This window comes from Pagrus pagrus (genome assembly GCF_965226575.1).
Source record: "Pagrus pagrus genome assembly, contig: HAP1_SCAFFOLD_136, whole genome shotgun sequence".
In the NCBI taxonomy this organism is placed as follows: Eukaryota; Metazoa; Chordata; class Actinopteri; order Spariformes; family Sparidae; genus Pagrus; species Pagrus pagrus.
In genome coordinates, this window is record NW_028175327.1 from 103,242 (window position 1) to 120,594 (window position 17,353).

The 17,353-nt window shown below is 39.6% G+C and overlaps 1 protein-coding gene across 1 annotated transcript; it reads left to right on the top strand.

Annotated features, from left to right (window-relative positions):
- The first annotated feature begins 308 nt into the window (after window positions 1–308).
- Window positions 309–8,111, top strand: LOC311254022 (uncharacterized protein). Its single transcript, XM_084384450.1, has 11 exons — window positions 309–660; window positions 761–880; window positions 2,097–2,186; window positions 2,359–2,580; window positions 2,658–2,732; window positions 2,915–3,136; window positions 3,375–3,497; window positions 4,268–4,434; window positions 4,781–4,848; window positions 7,117–7,217; window positions 7,706–8,111. The coding sequence occupies exons 1-11, from the start codon at window positions 444–446 to the stop codon at window positions 7,834–7,836; spliced, it is 1,536 nt and encodes a 511-aa protein (XP_084240576.1). The 5' UTR covers window positions 309–443; the 3' UTR covers window positions 7,837–8,111.
- Window positions 8,112–17,353: the final 9,242 nt, after the last annotated feature.

Consider the following 17,353-nt stretch of genomic DNA (forward strand, 5'->3'; position numbering starts at 1 on the left):
TTGTTAAAGAAAAACGAGATGGCAGTTTGTTGTGTGACATAATATCTCAAAACAGCCTGGAAAGTTTTTATACTGTGCCTTGCGACTCCAAGCTCATTAATGTGGTGTTTGTTAGAAACTTGGACAGAGTACGGAAACACCGCAGGCTTCTTGACGTGTCTGATATTGAACGTAAAGTGGCTTGTCTGCCATATCGTTCAGGATATGTGCTTATGCCTTTACTTCATCGATTTGAGCGAAAAGTATAAAAAGAAAATAACTTCTAGATGGAATTTTGACAGTTTTTTTACCTAAAGGGGTAACTGGGGTCCCCCACTCAAACACTTAGAAAAGGAGTTGGGGCAATACATTATTTTGTTTGATGGTGCTATTGTGAGAATATAGTCAATCTACCACACAAACTCTCTCTGGCAGGGCTACTGTTCGCTATATATTTTGTATGCATGTTCAGTGTAGTTTATAGGATGGCTTGGGTTCGTGCAGCTTGGAAAGAAAGGGACCGCGAAGAAGAAGGTGTGGTGCCAGCAAGCTGGGTTGACATCGACAAGAAGTTAGTCTTTTGGCCAAATGTTGTAAATGCAGCCAAGTTCATCATTGAGCGCCGCAAACCAACTGATGGATGGAAACGGTTCACTCTGGTCAAAGTGAAGCTCAGATCTGGTATGTACAGTCATATTACAGTAAATACACTTTGACTTGAATATCATGCCATGTCAATGTTTTGCATTGATAACCTTTTTGGTTTGGCAATGTTTCATAGATGATTACCAAAAATGTGAGAGCTGGGACCAAACAAGTGGTGCAGAAACAGAAGGAGGAGCACAGTGCACCAGAAGAAAAAATAAAAAAAGGCGACAGGAAGACTTCGATTATGAGGAAGGTAATTGTGCTGTGCCTATTTAAGTAAATATTGCATATGCTAAATATTTGATTACATGTCTACTTCTTTAACACCATCTATTCTCTTTAAATTACACAATAAGTATCAGGGCCTGAAATTTGCTGCGGGATTGCGGGTATTGCGCATAATTGGACCGATTCCCGCAAATCTCACACTCATAATGCGGGAAATTCCCGCACACATTTCAAACCAGCCAACTACTGGTACACACTACAGGAGCGCTGCGTTAGACAGTCTGACTTAAATGACACACACGTCTTTGTTTGTATAGTTTAGGTAGCCTACTGTACTGAATAAAGTTAGATGTTATAAAACACACACGCTGCTGCAGCTGTGCAGCACCACATCTGTTGCGCTCTGGTTCAGCCATCGGTGCTCAGATGTTGGTTAAATCTCTTCCAATATTGAACTCTTTTTATACAACATGCAGCCAAACACCAGGTTAAAGAGAGAGGAACAGCAGAGCTCCTCTGACAGCTCCTTCCTGCAACGAGCAGGGTTTTTTTTTAGCAGCGCCGTCTTTAGAGGTGAAGAACACGCACATGTCCGCCTGACTTTAACACAGGGTTTTCCTGCCTATCTAAGGTGATTTTGGTGCCCATGGGGGGCGATCAGATGCAGCGTCTTGCACCAACTCACCGTTTAAAAGGAGAAGGAAGCCTGTATGTGGAAAGACATCGCGAGATGTAGAATGAGTTTTATAGACGAATAACACACATGTCAGGACCGCTGACTTACATAATCAGAACAGACATGTCCTGTGATTATCAGCCTTGTTTCATATTTAATAGAGGAGGGACAATATCTGAAAGTACAACTGTCAAGCCAGGGAAAACCCTGTAACACTGAGTTTGCAAACTGAGTATTATACCTCAGCATGTGACAAATAAAATTTTGAACTGCTGTGTAGTTGCAGCATCATTTATATCTGAAGCATAACATATAATATAGACCTGTAGTCCCCCCCAACAAAGTAAAATCCCCCCCCCCCCATGTGAAGCCCTTAGGGGGGGGAATTCCCCCCACTTTTGGAAAATGAATTTCAGGCCCTGAGTATCAATAACACAGTGTATCATATTGCTCCTTGATCATCAATGCTAGCATCATACACAGGCATATCGTAAGTCTACTGACAGTTTTAGTTTTATATTTCAAGTTTTTTCACTTTCCCACTGGACATTTGTCTCTCAATTAGGTGCTTGTGGTGGCAGCTTTGTGGAGCCTGAACACATGGTAGAATCACCTGATTTGTTTGCAGATGATGATCATGCCATCAGTGATGAAGGTAAGTTAAACTGCCTTGTGACAGGAGTGATGTTGATAGGAATATTGAAGCAACTTTTAAATTTGAGGATTTGGTGACAGCCAGCAGATTTTAAATAAATCAAGCTTTAAAATATAGAACTTTTCAAAGAACGGCATCATTAGATAAGATTTTCATGACTTTTTTTATACAGACTATATTCCAGAGCCAGAGAGCCAAGGTAGTCCAAAAAGGTTCAGCTCCAATCCAGTGGCAAAACATGGGTCTGCTCCTAGAAAAAATAGAAAAGAGCCTACACTTCCAGCTGCTCCACAGAAAGTGCGACCTCTCCACCAGTCTCCACCAAGTTCGGAAGATGACGACACTGCACCCTTCACATCAAGGAAAACCCCTTCCTGTCCACCGAAAACAAAAGGTTTGTGTACAGTTCTATTTCATTATGGCCTTTCTTTTTTGATAGTTGGCCTGATTTTTGACCTGATTTGTTTGAAGATGATGATGATGACCATGCCATCAGTGATGATGAACCTGAGATCAGGGATGATGATCATGCCATCAGTGATGAAGGTAAGTTAAACTGCCTTGTGACAGGAGTGATGTTGATAGGAATATAGAAGAACTTCTAAATTTGAGGATTTGGTGACAGCCAGCAGCTTTCAAATTAATCAAAGTTCATTTATATAGCTTTACAATATAGAATTTAAAAAACAGCATAATTTGATAAGATTTTCATGACTTTTTTTTTACAGACTATATTCCAGAGCCAGAGAGCCAAGGTAGTCCGAAAAGGTGCAGCTCCAATCCAGTGGCAAAACATGGGTCTGCTCCTAGAAAACATAGAGAAGAGCCTACACTTCCGGCTGTTCAACAGAAAGTGCGACCTCTCCACCAGTCTCCATCAAGTTTGGAAGATGACGACACCGCACCCTTCACATCAAGGAAAACCCCTTCCTGTCCACCGAAAACAAAAGGTTTGTGTACAGTTCTATTTCATTATGGCCTTTCTTTTTTGATAGTTTGGGCTAGTTCATAGAAATATAATGATTCTATTAAATAGTTCTGCTTGATGTGTTTGACCAGAACGAACACTTAACTGTGTTCAAACAATGTTTACAAACATTTTTTGTTTTACATTTTGGAGGTTATTTCTATAGAAGAAGCAACAGCATACAATTTCACCTTCTCATGAAGGCATGTCTCACCAAACAGGAAAAAATAGAGGCTCAACACCAAGTGTGTCTCATCACGCAGAAAAAGGAAGAGGCTCAAGACCAGTCATCAGCTCCCCATTTAAAAAAAGACCAAGCTCCCCATACCCAATGACACAAGCTAGTAAGTACACACACACACCCTCATAGACACAACCAGATCACTTAAACCCAAATCCAGACCCTTTATCTTTATCAACGTACTGCATAAAAGTGTGTTTGTGCAGGACTGTAGGTTTAAAAGACACGCCCTAATGTCTTCAGACTTTGTGACGTCTGGATAATTTTGATACACAACTGGTGCACATTTGTCAGTGAAACGTCATCTACAGCAGTGGTTCTTATCCTATTTAGGCCATGACCGCACCAAAAGATCATTTGAACTGGGGACCCCCACCCTGAAAACATTTGGCAGTGTTAAAGCTGGAGCGTTACATTTTGTTGGACTCGGTTCCGCAAATTGATATTCCAGTCTACTTGCATACATCCAGGGAGAGGTGAGAGGATTGAGGGTCCATGTGGTGGTTGGGGGGGCGTGGATGGAGTGGGGAGACATGGGTTTATGGAGGGAGCCTCGACCACAAACAGAGGCGAACAGGGTTTGTAAGGAAATAAAACAAAGTCTGCTATTCAATGACTCACGAGTGCTGAATATGCTGTTAGGACACAGCCGGCTAAACTGACCACAATAGTCAACGTTCAAGCAACGGGCGCCCCCCGGAGAAAAATATGTACCATGATATAAATGACTATGAACAACAGTTGACACAGAGTCATGAACCCATGCAAATAGAATCATGACCTGGCTCAGTTTATTTTTTTTGGCAAGTGTAAGTTGCTACGGTAAGGTGTTGATGATTCTAGTTATGATTGTCTTTCTTTCAATGCTTTTAGGATTTCATAGAAAGGTTATGGAGCTGCTGGTAGAGATCCGTGATGGGTTAAAGGACTTAAAGATTGCCCATCAAGCAGAAGACACTGTTTTTGACCAGGCTACAACCCTCGAGGAGCTTGAACACCTGGAGGAGTCCCTCAAATCAACGGAGGAAAGGCAGAAACTAGTAGGTTTTGTAAATTGACAAATCCTCTAGCACATCTTTACCGAATGCCTTGGAAACCAATCCGGATACAATGGCAAATTATCAGGGATCACACAGTTGTTTTTTTTTGTTTTTTTTTTATCTCTGACATTTACATTCAGTTGTAGCACCTACATTGAATTTAGATGTTAGAGACGTATTGGTAAGAAGAAATCTGGCAGTATTAGACTACAGTAGTGATACCAACGTAATGAATTTTTTCTCAAATGTGCACTGTTGAAATCACCTTGTAACAGACAACAGTCATGGGATATACTGAACTCTAAACTTGCTCTTGTTTTTGTACACTGATTTCCTCCAATTTCAGATCCAACGCTTGTCCATGGTTGGAGGAGGGACATCAACAAAAAACAACGTGAAATGGATCTTAGACAAGTAGGTTTTTTTTTTTCATATCATTGTCAGTTGTCTGTTATTAAGGAAGAATTGATTGAACCGGAATTGACAAAACAATACACAGACACCAGGACAAAGTGTAAAACCAGTGTTATACACATCAGTGTTGTTGATCAACTAGGGCTGGATGACATAGAAATAAACATATTGATATTGAAAAATTCAATATCGTTAATTAACAAAAAAATTAAAAAATATTTTAAGTACGGCCCCGGCCATCTTATCAGGGGTTAAAGCAAAATAAAATCTTCTGACTGAATGTTTTTCCAGGCCAGGGCAATGTGTCTATTCTAAATATGAAAAGAAAATCAAACCACTTTTAATTTCTGCTCATTCCTTTTTCGTTTTGACCAGGAAATTGAAAAGCTATTTAAATTAATTTCAATTCAATTATTATTTCAATTCAAATAACCACGTTTTTTGTGGATTAAATTTAAGCATTCTTCTTAGTTTTTTACTCTGGTAGATTTTATTGCACTTACAGTAACATAACGAGTGTAGCTCACCTTGAGTTTTCACCTGGATCACTGTCTGTGTGTGACATACAGCTCTTTAGAACAGATCATAATGTTGCTGCTGTATTTTAAACATCAGAGTGTTTAAGATTGAGAGGTTTGAGGTGGAGCTGCAGGGTTGGGTGGAGGTGTGTGAAAGTTTATTTGTGCTGTTGAACGTAACCGCTGTGAAACAATCATTAAGTAATGTGATATTGATCTTATTCACCAGCTTCTTACTGTCACCGCTCCCTCTCTTCATCAGCTCTACCTCACTCCACCACAGCTAACATTGTCTTGTAGCTGCTCTCTGACGGAGTGACTCTGTCTTCCATTTGTTTTGAACTTTTATAAATAACAGCAAGTAGGAGTAAAGTAGTAGTCTTCCGGCATTGATTGTACTGTCTGAGAGCAAAAGAGAGCGTCACCATCTCTCTCACACACTGAATCTGTTAGCTGCTCCTCTCCTCCGTATCAGCGGGCACCTGAGTGCTGTGTGACAGACAGCAATGTTGTCTGACTATTTAGTTTAGATGCAGTTATGGCCTGCTTGTTTCCAGCACCATTTTCACCATATAGGGCGGTCAAAATTAATGCGTTAACCTGGGATGATTAATTTCTGGAACAATTTTTATTTACGCAATTGGCACATGTGCATAACGACCCGCCTCGTATCCCACAACTCATTGATGACGGTAACTACAGTGTATTTCAGTAGCCTGCCTCTTCCCCCAAACAAACACTGTGTGTGTGTGTGTGTGTCTGTGTATCTGTTTAATGCAGGAATAGTTATTAATAGTTACAATAGTTATTCCTCATCACTGTTGTGTATCAAAGGTCCAGACATATGGGGGACAGAGCTGTCAGTAAGCGGTTACGGGACACCGTTGTGTTAGCTGTGGTGACACATTCAACAGCACAAATAAACAGCAGTAGCATTATTCTGCTTTGGTTGGTTTAGTTTTAAAAAGTCTTAATGAGAGATCTTCTTTATTTCATCTGTGCAAAAAATCAACTCTGATCCTGATCCACTGCTAAGTCATCTGGAAGGCTTTATTGATAAGCAAAGGGTTTAGTTATTTGAAGAAAAAAAAACCAATGTTAGAAAAACAAAATTACTGAAAAATGTCAAGATCTAACCTTGTTTTCCTCAGTAATTAACTAGTTGAATTTAAAAAGACTGCTTAAGGCTGTGTCATCATCACTCAACCAACCATCAACCAACTACAGTCACAAGTTAAATTAGAAAAGTACAATCATTATTATTATTATTATTATTATCATATTTTTAATTTTTTTATATATATAAATATAATCTCTTAATTTTGCTCTGAGTGCACCAGAATGATACATTTGACTTTAACATGTACAATATTATCTTCCAGGGAAGCACGCGTCTATCCATCGATACATATTGTCATATTGAATTATTGCTTAACATGTGCAACATGAGATGCAGTGCAACAAAAATTAAATGTATTTTTCAGATTTTGTAACATAATTTGTATGCTTAACATTTCTTATTTTAGTAGTAAATCGTACTTGCTTAATGTTACCCAGAGGCACCATCTGACTTCTTACTGACCTGTCATTATCAGCTGGCTGGACCGGGACCCTGTCAAACTGGTTCCTGGCCAGGAATCACTTAAAAAATTGATTGGTGTCATTGGTGTAGCCAGATGATGTGCCGACTTGTGCTGCACTGACAATGGCTTCTGTATAATTGTATTCAAATTCCCTTTTGTACCTACAGGTTGATGACCCAAAACTTGCAGGCACAATTCAATTTGTGTGGAAGGGGACCTCAAAAGAAGCTTTCATTTGAGAAGCTCCGCCTCTACTCTGTTGTAATAGGTAAAAAAGCACATCTATACTATAGTGCTCCAAATCTAACACTGTCATATTTCTTCAACCACTCGACGGATTGAGATGAGACATAGTGGATATCTTCCTTGGAGCACAAGAATGTTCCTGTATTGACTTTTAAGTTGATACCGGAACCGGCGTGCCTGCACAAGATGATTGTTTGCCAGTAATGGTGGTTTGGCTTCACCAGCAGGCTCCAGCGGTTATTTGAACAGAAACAGCTCTCTCACTCTTTCAGCACATAAACAAATGCAAGCAAAGCTATTCTGATGGTGAAAAATATTACCAAACCTCAATCCCATTAAAAAAAAATTATATTTAGAAAGTTACACTTGGTTTTGAAAAGTAAGTAGCTTATATATCAGCTGTTTTGTTGCAGTCGCAACTAGTTGTGTAGGTGTGAACTGAGCTTTAGAGCATCTGCAGCTGAATATTTTCACCGCTTTCTACAGCCAATCTTATTTCATGTCTTACAGATAGTGTCCAGAGGAGCACGCCTGACTCAGAGGTGAACATTCGTCGGGTGATCGGCGAGCACCTGAAATTTGCCCCAGATAGGCAAAAAGGCGGCAGAAAGAAGGTGGATGACGGGAGTGAGGAAGTGTAATATATTGTAAAAATGTAAATAGTTAAAGGGGACTTCGGCCATTTTTGACCCCATATCATTTTCCTGAGGGTGACCCAATGTTGGGGGAAGCAACAGTGTAGGTGGTTGTATCATTTTCAGTCAGTTTTTTGAAAAAAAATGACCAGAGTTCTACTGTTTAAAAGGTTTGTTTTAGTCTAGATGTCATTTGTTTGTACGGATATTTGAATTGTTTTTTACTTTCATTTGAAAGTGTCTTCTCTTTATATTTTTAGGAAGTTTTTAATAAATGTTGGTTACCGATTTTTGCTTTTAAACTTTTTTCTAGACTTTGAGATTGGAGGCTGATTTCAACCCAACATTCAATTTTGATGTCAAGCCAACGAGAACTCTTAAGCTCAATTTGATATAATATTATATATATATATATATATATATATATATATATATATATATGTGTGTGTGTGTGTGTGTGTATACATACATACTAAAACAATTGTATTCAACGTGAGAGTCCAAACATAATCCAAGATCTCTGTAACACAGGAGGTAAATGTAATGTCAACGTTGGGATATGACGTAATCCATATGACAACCATAATGCAATGGTCATCCAACGTTAGAGTCTAACTAAAATCCAATGTGTATTTAGTGGTGGTGCTTGACGTCAAGACAACGGTAGGGTTTGACGTAGACCTAACTTTGAAATCAATATCATAATCCAATGTCTATATAACGTAAAAGGTTGACGTCAAGGCTACGTACAAAATCAAATGTCTATTTAACGTTCAGGGCTGACGTCCAGCCAACGTTAAGTTTTAACATAAACCCAATTTTCAAATCCATATCATAATCCAATTGTAATCCAACGTTGGAGTACAACCAAAATCCAATGTCTATTTAATGTAAAAGGTTGACGTCAAGCCTACGTCAAAATCCAATGTCTATTTAACGTTCAGGGCTGACGTCCAGCCAACGTCACATTTTAACATAAACCCAATTTTGAAATCCATATCATAATCCAATTGTAATCCAACGTTGGAGTACAACCAAAATCCAATGTCTATTTAACGTTCAGGGCTGACGTCCAGCCAACGTTAAGTTTTAACGTAAACCCAATTTTCAAATCCATATCAATATCCAATGGTAATCCAACGTTGGAGTACAACGTTGTTCTAATGTTGCATCAACGTCAAGTGTCTGCTGGGAAGCTGCATTTCACTGAAAAAAGGTCTTTCAAACAGGTTTACTAGCCTGAACTTGTTGAATTTGGATCTTCTTCATGGCAAAGGAGTTTTTACCTGGAATTTCATTCATTAAAGGTGAAAAGTGGCTTATGTCAAAAATGAGCGTTTCAGAGCGATTGGAGGCTGTTTTAGCGCTGAAAAGTGGCTTATGTGAAAAATGAGCGTTTCAGAGCGAGAGCAGCCTGTTTTTGCACTAAGCTGCATTTCACTGAAAAAAGGTCTTTCAAACAGGTTTACTAGCCTGAACTGGTTGAATTTGGATCTTCTTCATGGCAAATGAGTTTTTGCTTAGAATTTAATTCATTAAGGCTGAAAAGAGGGTTATGTCAAAAATGAGCGTTTCAGAGCGATAGGAGGCTGTTTTAGCACTGTACAGTCGCCTAAGGCTGAAAAGTGGCTTATGTGAAAAATGAGCGTTTCAGAGCGAGAGCAGCCTGTTTTTGCACTAAGCTGCATTTCACTGAAAAAAGGTCTTTCAAACAGGTTTACTAGCCTGAACTTGTTGAATTTGGATCTTCTTCATGGCAAAGGAGTTTTTACCTGGAATTTCATTCATTAAAGGTGAAAAGTGGCTTATGTCAAAAATGAGCGTTTCAGAGCGATTGGAGGCTGTTTTAGCGCTGAAAAGTGGCTTATGTGAAAAATGAGCGTTTCAGAGCGAGAGCAGCCTGTTTTTGCACTAAGCTGCATTTCACTGAAAAAAGGTCTTTCAAACAGGTTTACTAGCCTGAACTGGTTGAATTTGGATCTTCTTCATGGCAAATGAGTTTTTGCTTAGAATTTAATTCATTAAGGCTGAAAAGAGGGTTATGTCAAAAATGAGCGTTTCAGAGCGATAGGAGGCTGTTTTAGCACTGTACAGTCGCCTAAGGCTGAAAAGTGGCTTATGTGAAAAATGAGCGTTTCAGAGCGAGAGCAGCCTGTTTTTGCACTAAGCTGCATTTCACTGAAAAAAGGTCTTTCAAACAGGTTTACTAGCCTGAACTGGTTGAATTTGGATCTTCTTCATGGCAAAGGAGTTTTTACCTGGAATTTCATTCATTAAAGGTGAAAAGTGGCTTATGTCAAAAATGAGCGTTTCAGAGCGATTGGAGGCTGTTTTAGCGCTGAAAAGTGGCTTATGTGAAAAATGAGCGTTTCAGAGCGAGAGCAGCCTGTTTTTGCACTAAGCTGCATTTCACTGAAAAAAGGTCTTTCAAACAGGTTTACTAGCCTGAACTGGTTGAATTTGGATCTTCTTCATGGCAAAGGAGTTTTTACCTGGAATTTCATTCATTAAAGGTGAAAAGTGGGTTATGTCAAAAATGAGCGTTTCAGAGCGATTGGAGGCTGTTTTAGCACTGTACAGTCGCCTAAGGCTGAAAAGTGGCTTATGTGAAAAATGAGCGTTTCAGAGCGAGAGCAGCCTGTTTTTGCACTAAGCTGCATTTCACTGAAAAAAGGTCTTTCAAACAGGTTTACTAGCCTGAACTTGTTGAATTTGGATCTTCTTCATGGCAAAGGAGTTTTTACCTGGAATTTCATTCATTAAAGGTGAAAAGTGGCTTATGTCAAAAATGAGCGTTTCAGAGCGATTGGAGGCTGTTTTAGCGCTGAAAAGTGGCTTATGTGAAAAATGAGCGTTTCAGAGCGAGAGCAGCCTGTTTTTGCACTAAGCTGCATTTCACTGAAAAAAGGTCTTTCAAACAGGTTTACTAGCCTGAACTGGTTGAATTTGGATCTTCTTCATGGCAAATGAGTTTTTGCTTAGAATTTAATTCATTAAGGCTGAAAAGAGGGTTATGTCAAAAATGAGCGTTTCAGAGCGATAGGAGGCTGTTTTAGCACTGTACAGTCGCCTAAGGCTGAAAAGTGGGTTATGTCAAAAATGAGCGTTTCAGAGCGATAGGAGGCTGTTTTAGCACTGTACAGTCGCCTAAGGCTGAAAAGTGGCTTATGTGAAAAATGAGCGTTTCAGAGCGATTGGAGGCTGTTTTAGCGCTGAAAAGTGGCTTATGTGAAAAATGAGCGTTTCAGAGCGAGAGCAGCCTGTTTTTGCACTAAGCTGCATTTCACTGAAAAAAGGTCTTTCAAACAGGTTTACTAGCCTGAACTGGTTGAATTTGGATCTTCTTCATGGCAAAGGAGTTTTTACCTGGAATTTCATTCATTAAAGGTGAAAAGTGGCTTATGTCAAAAATGAGCGTTTCAGAGCGATTGGAGGCTGTTTTAGCGCTGAAAAGTGGCTTATGTGAAAAATGAGCGTTTCAGAGCGAGAGCAGCCTGTTTTTGCACTAAGCTGCATTTCACTGAAAAAAGGTCTTTCAAACAGGTTTACTAGCCTGAACTGGTTGAATTTGGATCTTCTTCATGGCAAATGAGTTTTTGCTTAGAATTTAATTCATTAAGGCTGAAAAGAGGGTTATGTCAAAAATGAGCGTTTCAGAGCGATAGGAGGCTGTTTTAGCACTGTACAGTCGCCTAAGGCTGAAAAGTGGCTTATGTGAAAAATGAGCGTTTCAGAGCGAGAGCAGCCTGTTTTTGCACTAAGCTGCATTTCACTGAAAAAAGGTCTTTCAAACAGGTTTACTAGCCTGAACTGGTTGAATTTGGATCTTCTTCATGGCAAAGGAGTTTTTACCTGGAATTTCATTCATTAAAGGTGAAAAGTGGCTTATGTCAAAAATGAGCGTTTCAGAGCGATTGGAGGCTGTTTTAGCGCTGAAAAGTGGCTTATGTGAAAAATGAGCGTTTCAGAGCGAGAGCAGCCTGTTTTTGCACTAAGCTGCATTTCACTGAAAAAAGGTCTTTCAAACAGGTTTACTAGCCTGAACTGGTTGAATTTGGATCTTCTTCATGGCAAATGAGTTTTTACCTGGAATTTCATTCTTTAAGGCTGAAAAGTGGCTTATGTGAAAAATGAGCGTTTCAGAGCGAGAGCAGCCTGTTTTTGCACTAAGCTGCATTTCACTGAAAAAAGGTCTTTCAAACAGGTTTACTAGCCTGAACTGGTTGAATTTGGATCTTCTTCATGGCAAAGGAGTTTTTACCTGGAATTTCATTCATTAAAGGTGAAAAGTGGCTTATGTCAAAAATGAGCGTTTCAGAGCGATTTGGAGGCTGTTTTAGCACTGTACAGTCGCCTAAGGCTGAAAAGTGGCTTATGTGAAAAATGAGCGTTTCAGAGCGAGAGCAGCCTGTTTTTGCACTAAGCTGCATTTCACTGAAAAAAGGTCTTTCAAACAGGTTTACTAGCCTGAACTGGTTGAATTTGGATCTTCTTCATGGCAAATGAGTTTTTGCTTAGAATTTAATTCATTAAGGCTGAAAAGAGGGTTATGTCAAAAATGAGCGTTTCAGAGCGATAGGAGGCTGTTTTAGCACTGTACAGTCGCCTAAGGCTGAAAAGTGGCTTATGTGAAAAATGAGCGTTTCAGAGCGAGAGCAGCCTGTTTTTGCACTAAGCTGCATTTCACTGAAAAAAGGTCTTTCAAACAGGTTTACTAGCCTGAACTTGTTGAATTTGGATCTTCTTCATGGCAAAGGAGTTTTTACCTGGAATTTCATTCATTAAAGGTGAAAAGTGGCTTATGTCAAAAATGAGCGTTTCAGAGCGATTGGAGGCTGTTTTAGCGCTGAAAAGTGGCTTATGTGAAAAATGAGCGTTTCAGAGCGAGAGCAGCCTGTTTTTGCACTAAGCTGCATTTCACTGAAAAAAGGTCTTTCAAACAGGTTTACTAGCCTGAACTGGTTGAATTTGGATCTTCTTCATGGCAAATGAGTTTTTGCTTAGAATTTAATTCATTAAGGCTGAAAAGAGGGTTATGTCAAAAATGAGCGTTTCAGAGCGATAGGAGGCTGTTTTAGCACTGTACAGTCGCCTAAGGCTGAAAAGTGGCTTATGTGAAAAATGAGCGTTTCAGAGCGAGAGCAGCCTGTTTTTGCACTAAGCTGCATTTCACTGAAAAAAGGTCTTTCAAACAGGTTTACTAGCCTGAACTGGTTGAATTTGGATCTTCTTCATGGCAAAGGAGTTTTTACCTGGAATTTCATTCATTAAAGGTGAAAAGTGGCTTATGTCAAAAATGAGCGTTTCAGAGCGATTGGAGGCTGTTTTAGCGCTGAAAAGTGGCTTATGTGAAAAATGAGCGTTTCAGAGCGAGAGCAGCCTGTTTTTGCACTAAGCTGCATTTCACTGAAAAAAGGTCTTTCAAACAGGTTTACTAGCCTGAACTTGTTGAATTTGGATCTTCTTCATGGCAAAGGAGTTTTTACCTGGAATTTCATTCATTAAAGGTGAAAAGTGGCTTATGTCAAAAATGAGCGTTTCAGAGCGATTGGAGGCTGTTTTAGCGCTGAAAAGTGGCTTATGTGAAAAATGAGCGTTTCAGAGCGAGAGCAGCCTGTTTTTGCACTAAGCTGCATTTCACTGAAAAAAGGTCTTTCAAACAGGTTTACTAGCCTGAACTGGTTGAATTTGGATCTTCTTCATGGCAAATGAGTTTTTGCTTAGAATTTAATTCATTAAGGCTGAAAAGAGGGTTATGTCAAAAATGAGCGTTTCAGAGCGATAGGAGGCTGTTTTAGCGCTGAAAAGTGGCTTATGTGAAAAATGAGCGTTTCAGAGCGAGAGCAGCCTGTTTTTGCACTAAGCTGCATTTCACTGAAAAAAGGTCTTTCAAACAGGTTTACTAGCCTGAACTGGTTGAATTTGGATCTTCTTCATGGCAAAGGAGTTTTTACCTGGAATTTCATTCATTAAAGGTGAAAAGTGGCTTATGTCAAAAATGAGCGTTTCAGAGCGATTGGAGGCTGTTTTAGCGCTGAAAAGTGGCTTATGTGAAAAATGAGCGTTTCAGAGCGAGAGCAGCCTGTTTTTGCACTAAGCTGCATTTCACTGAAAAAAGGTCTTTCAAACAGGTTTACTAGCCTGAACTGGTTGAATTTGGATCTTCTTCATGGCAAATGAGTTTTTGCTTAGAATTTAATTCATTAAGGCTGAAAAGAGGGTTATGTCAAAAATGAGCGTTTCAGAGCGATAGGAGGCTGTTTTAGCACTGTACAGTCGCCTAAGGCTGAAAAGTGGCTTATGTGAAAAATGAGCGTTTCAGAGCGAGAGCAGCCTGTTTTTGCACTAAGCTGCATTTCACTGAAAAAAGGTCTTTCAAACAGGTTTACTAGCCTGAACTGGTTGAATTTGGATCTTCTTCATGGCAAAGGAGTTTTTACCTGGAATTTCATTCATTAAAGGTGAAAAGTGGCTTATGTCAAAAATGAGCGTTTCAGAGCGATTGGAGGCTGTTTTAGCGCTGAAAAGTGGCTTATGTGAAAAATGAGCGTTTCAGAGCGAGAGCAGCCTGTTTTTGCACTAAGCTGCATTTCACTGAAAAAAGGTCTTTCAAACAGGTTTACTAGCCTGAACTGGTTGAATTTGGATCTTCTTCATGGCAAATGAGTTTTTACCTGGAATTTCATTCTTTAAGGCTGAAAAGTGGCTTATGTGAAAAATGAGCGTTTCAGAGCGAGAGCAGCCTGTTTTTGCACTAAGCTGCATTTCACTGAAAAAAGGTCTTTCAAACAGGTTTACTAGCCTGAACTGGTTGAATTTGGATCTTCTTCATGGCAAAGGAGTTTTTACCTGGAATTTCATTCATTAAAGGTGAAAAGTGGCTTATGTCAAAAATGAGCGTTTCAGAGCGATTGGAGGCTGTTTTAGCACTGTACAGTCGCCTAAGGCTGAAAAGTGGCTTATGTGAAAAATGAGCGTTTCAGAGCGAGAGCAGCCTGTTTTTGCACTAAGCTGCATTTCACTGAAAAAAGGTCTTTCAAACAGGTTTACTAGCCTGAACTGGTTGAATTTGGATCTTCTTCATGGCAAATGAGTTTTTGCTTAGAATTTAATTCATTAAGGCTGAAAAGAGGGTTATGTCAAAAATGAGCGTTTCAGAGCGATAGGAGGCTGTTTTAGCACTGTACAGTCGCCTAAGGCTGAAAAGTGGCTTATGTGAAAAATGAGCGTTTCAGAGCGAGAGCAGCCTGTTTTTGCACTAAGCTGCATTTCACTGAAAAAAGGTCTTTCAAACAGGTTTACTAGCCTGAACTTGTTGAATTTGGATCTTCTTCATGGCAAAGGAGTTTTTACCTGGAATTTCATTCATTAAAGGTGAAAAGTGGCTTATGTCAAAAATGAGCGTTTCAGAGCGATTGGAGGCTGTTTTAGCGCTGAAAAGTGGCTTATGTGAAAAATGAGCGTTTCAGAGCGAGAGCAGCCTGTTTTTGCACTAAGCTGCATTTCACTGAAAAAAGGTCTTTCAAACAGGTTTACTAGCCTGAACTGGTTGAATTTGGATCTTCTTCATGGCAAATGAGTTTTTGCTTAGAATTTAATTCATTAAGGCTGAAAAGAGGGTTATGTCAAAAATGAGCGTTTCAGAGCGATAGGAGGCTGTTTTAGCACTGTACAGTCGCCTAAGGCTGAAAAGTGGCTTATGTGAAAAATGAGCGTTTCAGAGCGAGAGCAGCCTGTTTTTGCACTAAGCTGCATTTCACTGAAAAAAGGTCTTTCAAACAGGTTTACTAGCCTGAACTGGTTGAATTTGGATCTTCTTCATGGCAAAGGAGTTTTTACCTGGAATTTCATTCATTAAAGGTGAAAAGTGGCTTATGTCAAAAATGAGCGTTTCAGAGCGATTGGAGGCTGTTTTAGCGCTGAAAAGTGGCTTATGTGAAAAATGAGCGTTTCAGAGCGAGAGCAGCCTGTTTTTGCACTAAGCTGCATTTCACTGAAAAAAGGTCTTTCAAACAGGTTTACTAGCCTGAACTTGTTGAATTTGGATCTTCTTCATGGCAAAGGAGTTTTTACCTGGAATTTCATTCATTAAAGGTGAAAAGTGGCTTATGTCAAAAATGAGCGTTTCAGAGCGATTGGAGGCTGTTTTAGCGCTGAAAAGTGGCTTATGTGAAAAATGAGCGTTTCAGAGCGAGAGCAGCCTGTTTTTGCACTAAGCTGCATTTCACTGAAAAAAGGTCTTTCAAACAGGTTTACTAGCCTGAACTGGTTGAATTTGGATCTTCTTCATGGCAAATGAGTTTTTGCTTAGAATTTAATTCATTAAGGCTGAAAAGAGGGTTATGTCAAAAATGAGCGTTTCAGAGCGATAGGAGGCTGTTTTAGCACTGTACAGTCGCCTAAGGCTGAAAAGTGGCTTATGTGAAAAATGAGCGTTTCAGAGCGAGAGCAGCCTGTTTTTGCACTAAGCTGCATTTCACTGAAAAAAGGTCTTTCAAACAGGTTTACTAGCCTGAACTTGTTGAATTTGGATCTTCTTCATGGCAAAGGAGTTTTTACCTGGAATTTCATTCATTAAAGGTGAAAAGTGGCTTATGTCAAAAATGAGCGTTTCAGAGCGATTGGAGGCTGTTTTAGCGCTGAAAAGTGGCTTATGTGAAAAATGAGCGTTTCAGAGCGAGAGCAGCCTGTTTTTGCACTAAGCTGCATTTCACTGAAAAAAGGTCTTTCAAACAGGTTTACTAGCCTGAACTGGTTGAATTTGGATCTTCTTCATGGCAAATGAGTTTTTACCTGGAATTTCATTCATTAAGGCTGAAAAGTGGCTTATGTCAAAAATGAGCGTTTCAGAGCGATAGGAGGCTGTTTTAGCACTGTACAGTCGCCTAAGGCTGAAAAGTGGCTTATGTGAAAAATGAGCGTTTCAGAGCGAGAGCAGCCTGTTTTTGCACTAAGCTGCATTTCACTGAAAAAAGGTCTTTCAAACAGGTTTACTAGCCTGAACTGGTTGAATTTGGATCTTCTTCATGGCAAATGAGTTTTTACCTGGAATTTAATTCATTAAGGCTGAAAAGTGGGTTATGTCAAAAATGAGCGTTTCAGAGCGATAGGAGGCTGTTTTAGCGCTGAAAAGTGGCTTATGTGAAAAATGAGCGTTTCAGAGCGAGAGCAGCCTGTTTTTGCACTAAGCTGCATTTCACTGAAAAAAGGTCTTTCAAACAGGTTTACTAGCCTGAACTGGTTGAATTTGGATCTTCTTCATGGCAAAGGAGTTTTTACCTGGAATTTCATTCATTAAAGGTGAAAAGTGGCTTATGTCAAAAATGAGCGTTTCAGAGCGATAGCAGACTGTTTTAGCACTGTACAGTCGCCTAAGGCTGAAAAGTGGCTTATGTGAAAAATGAGCGTTTCAGAGCGAGAGCAGCCTGTTTTTGCACTAAGCTGCATTTCACTGAAAAAAGGTCTTTCAAACAGGTTTACTAGCCTGAACTGGTTGAATTTGGATCTTCTTCATGGCAAAGGA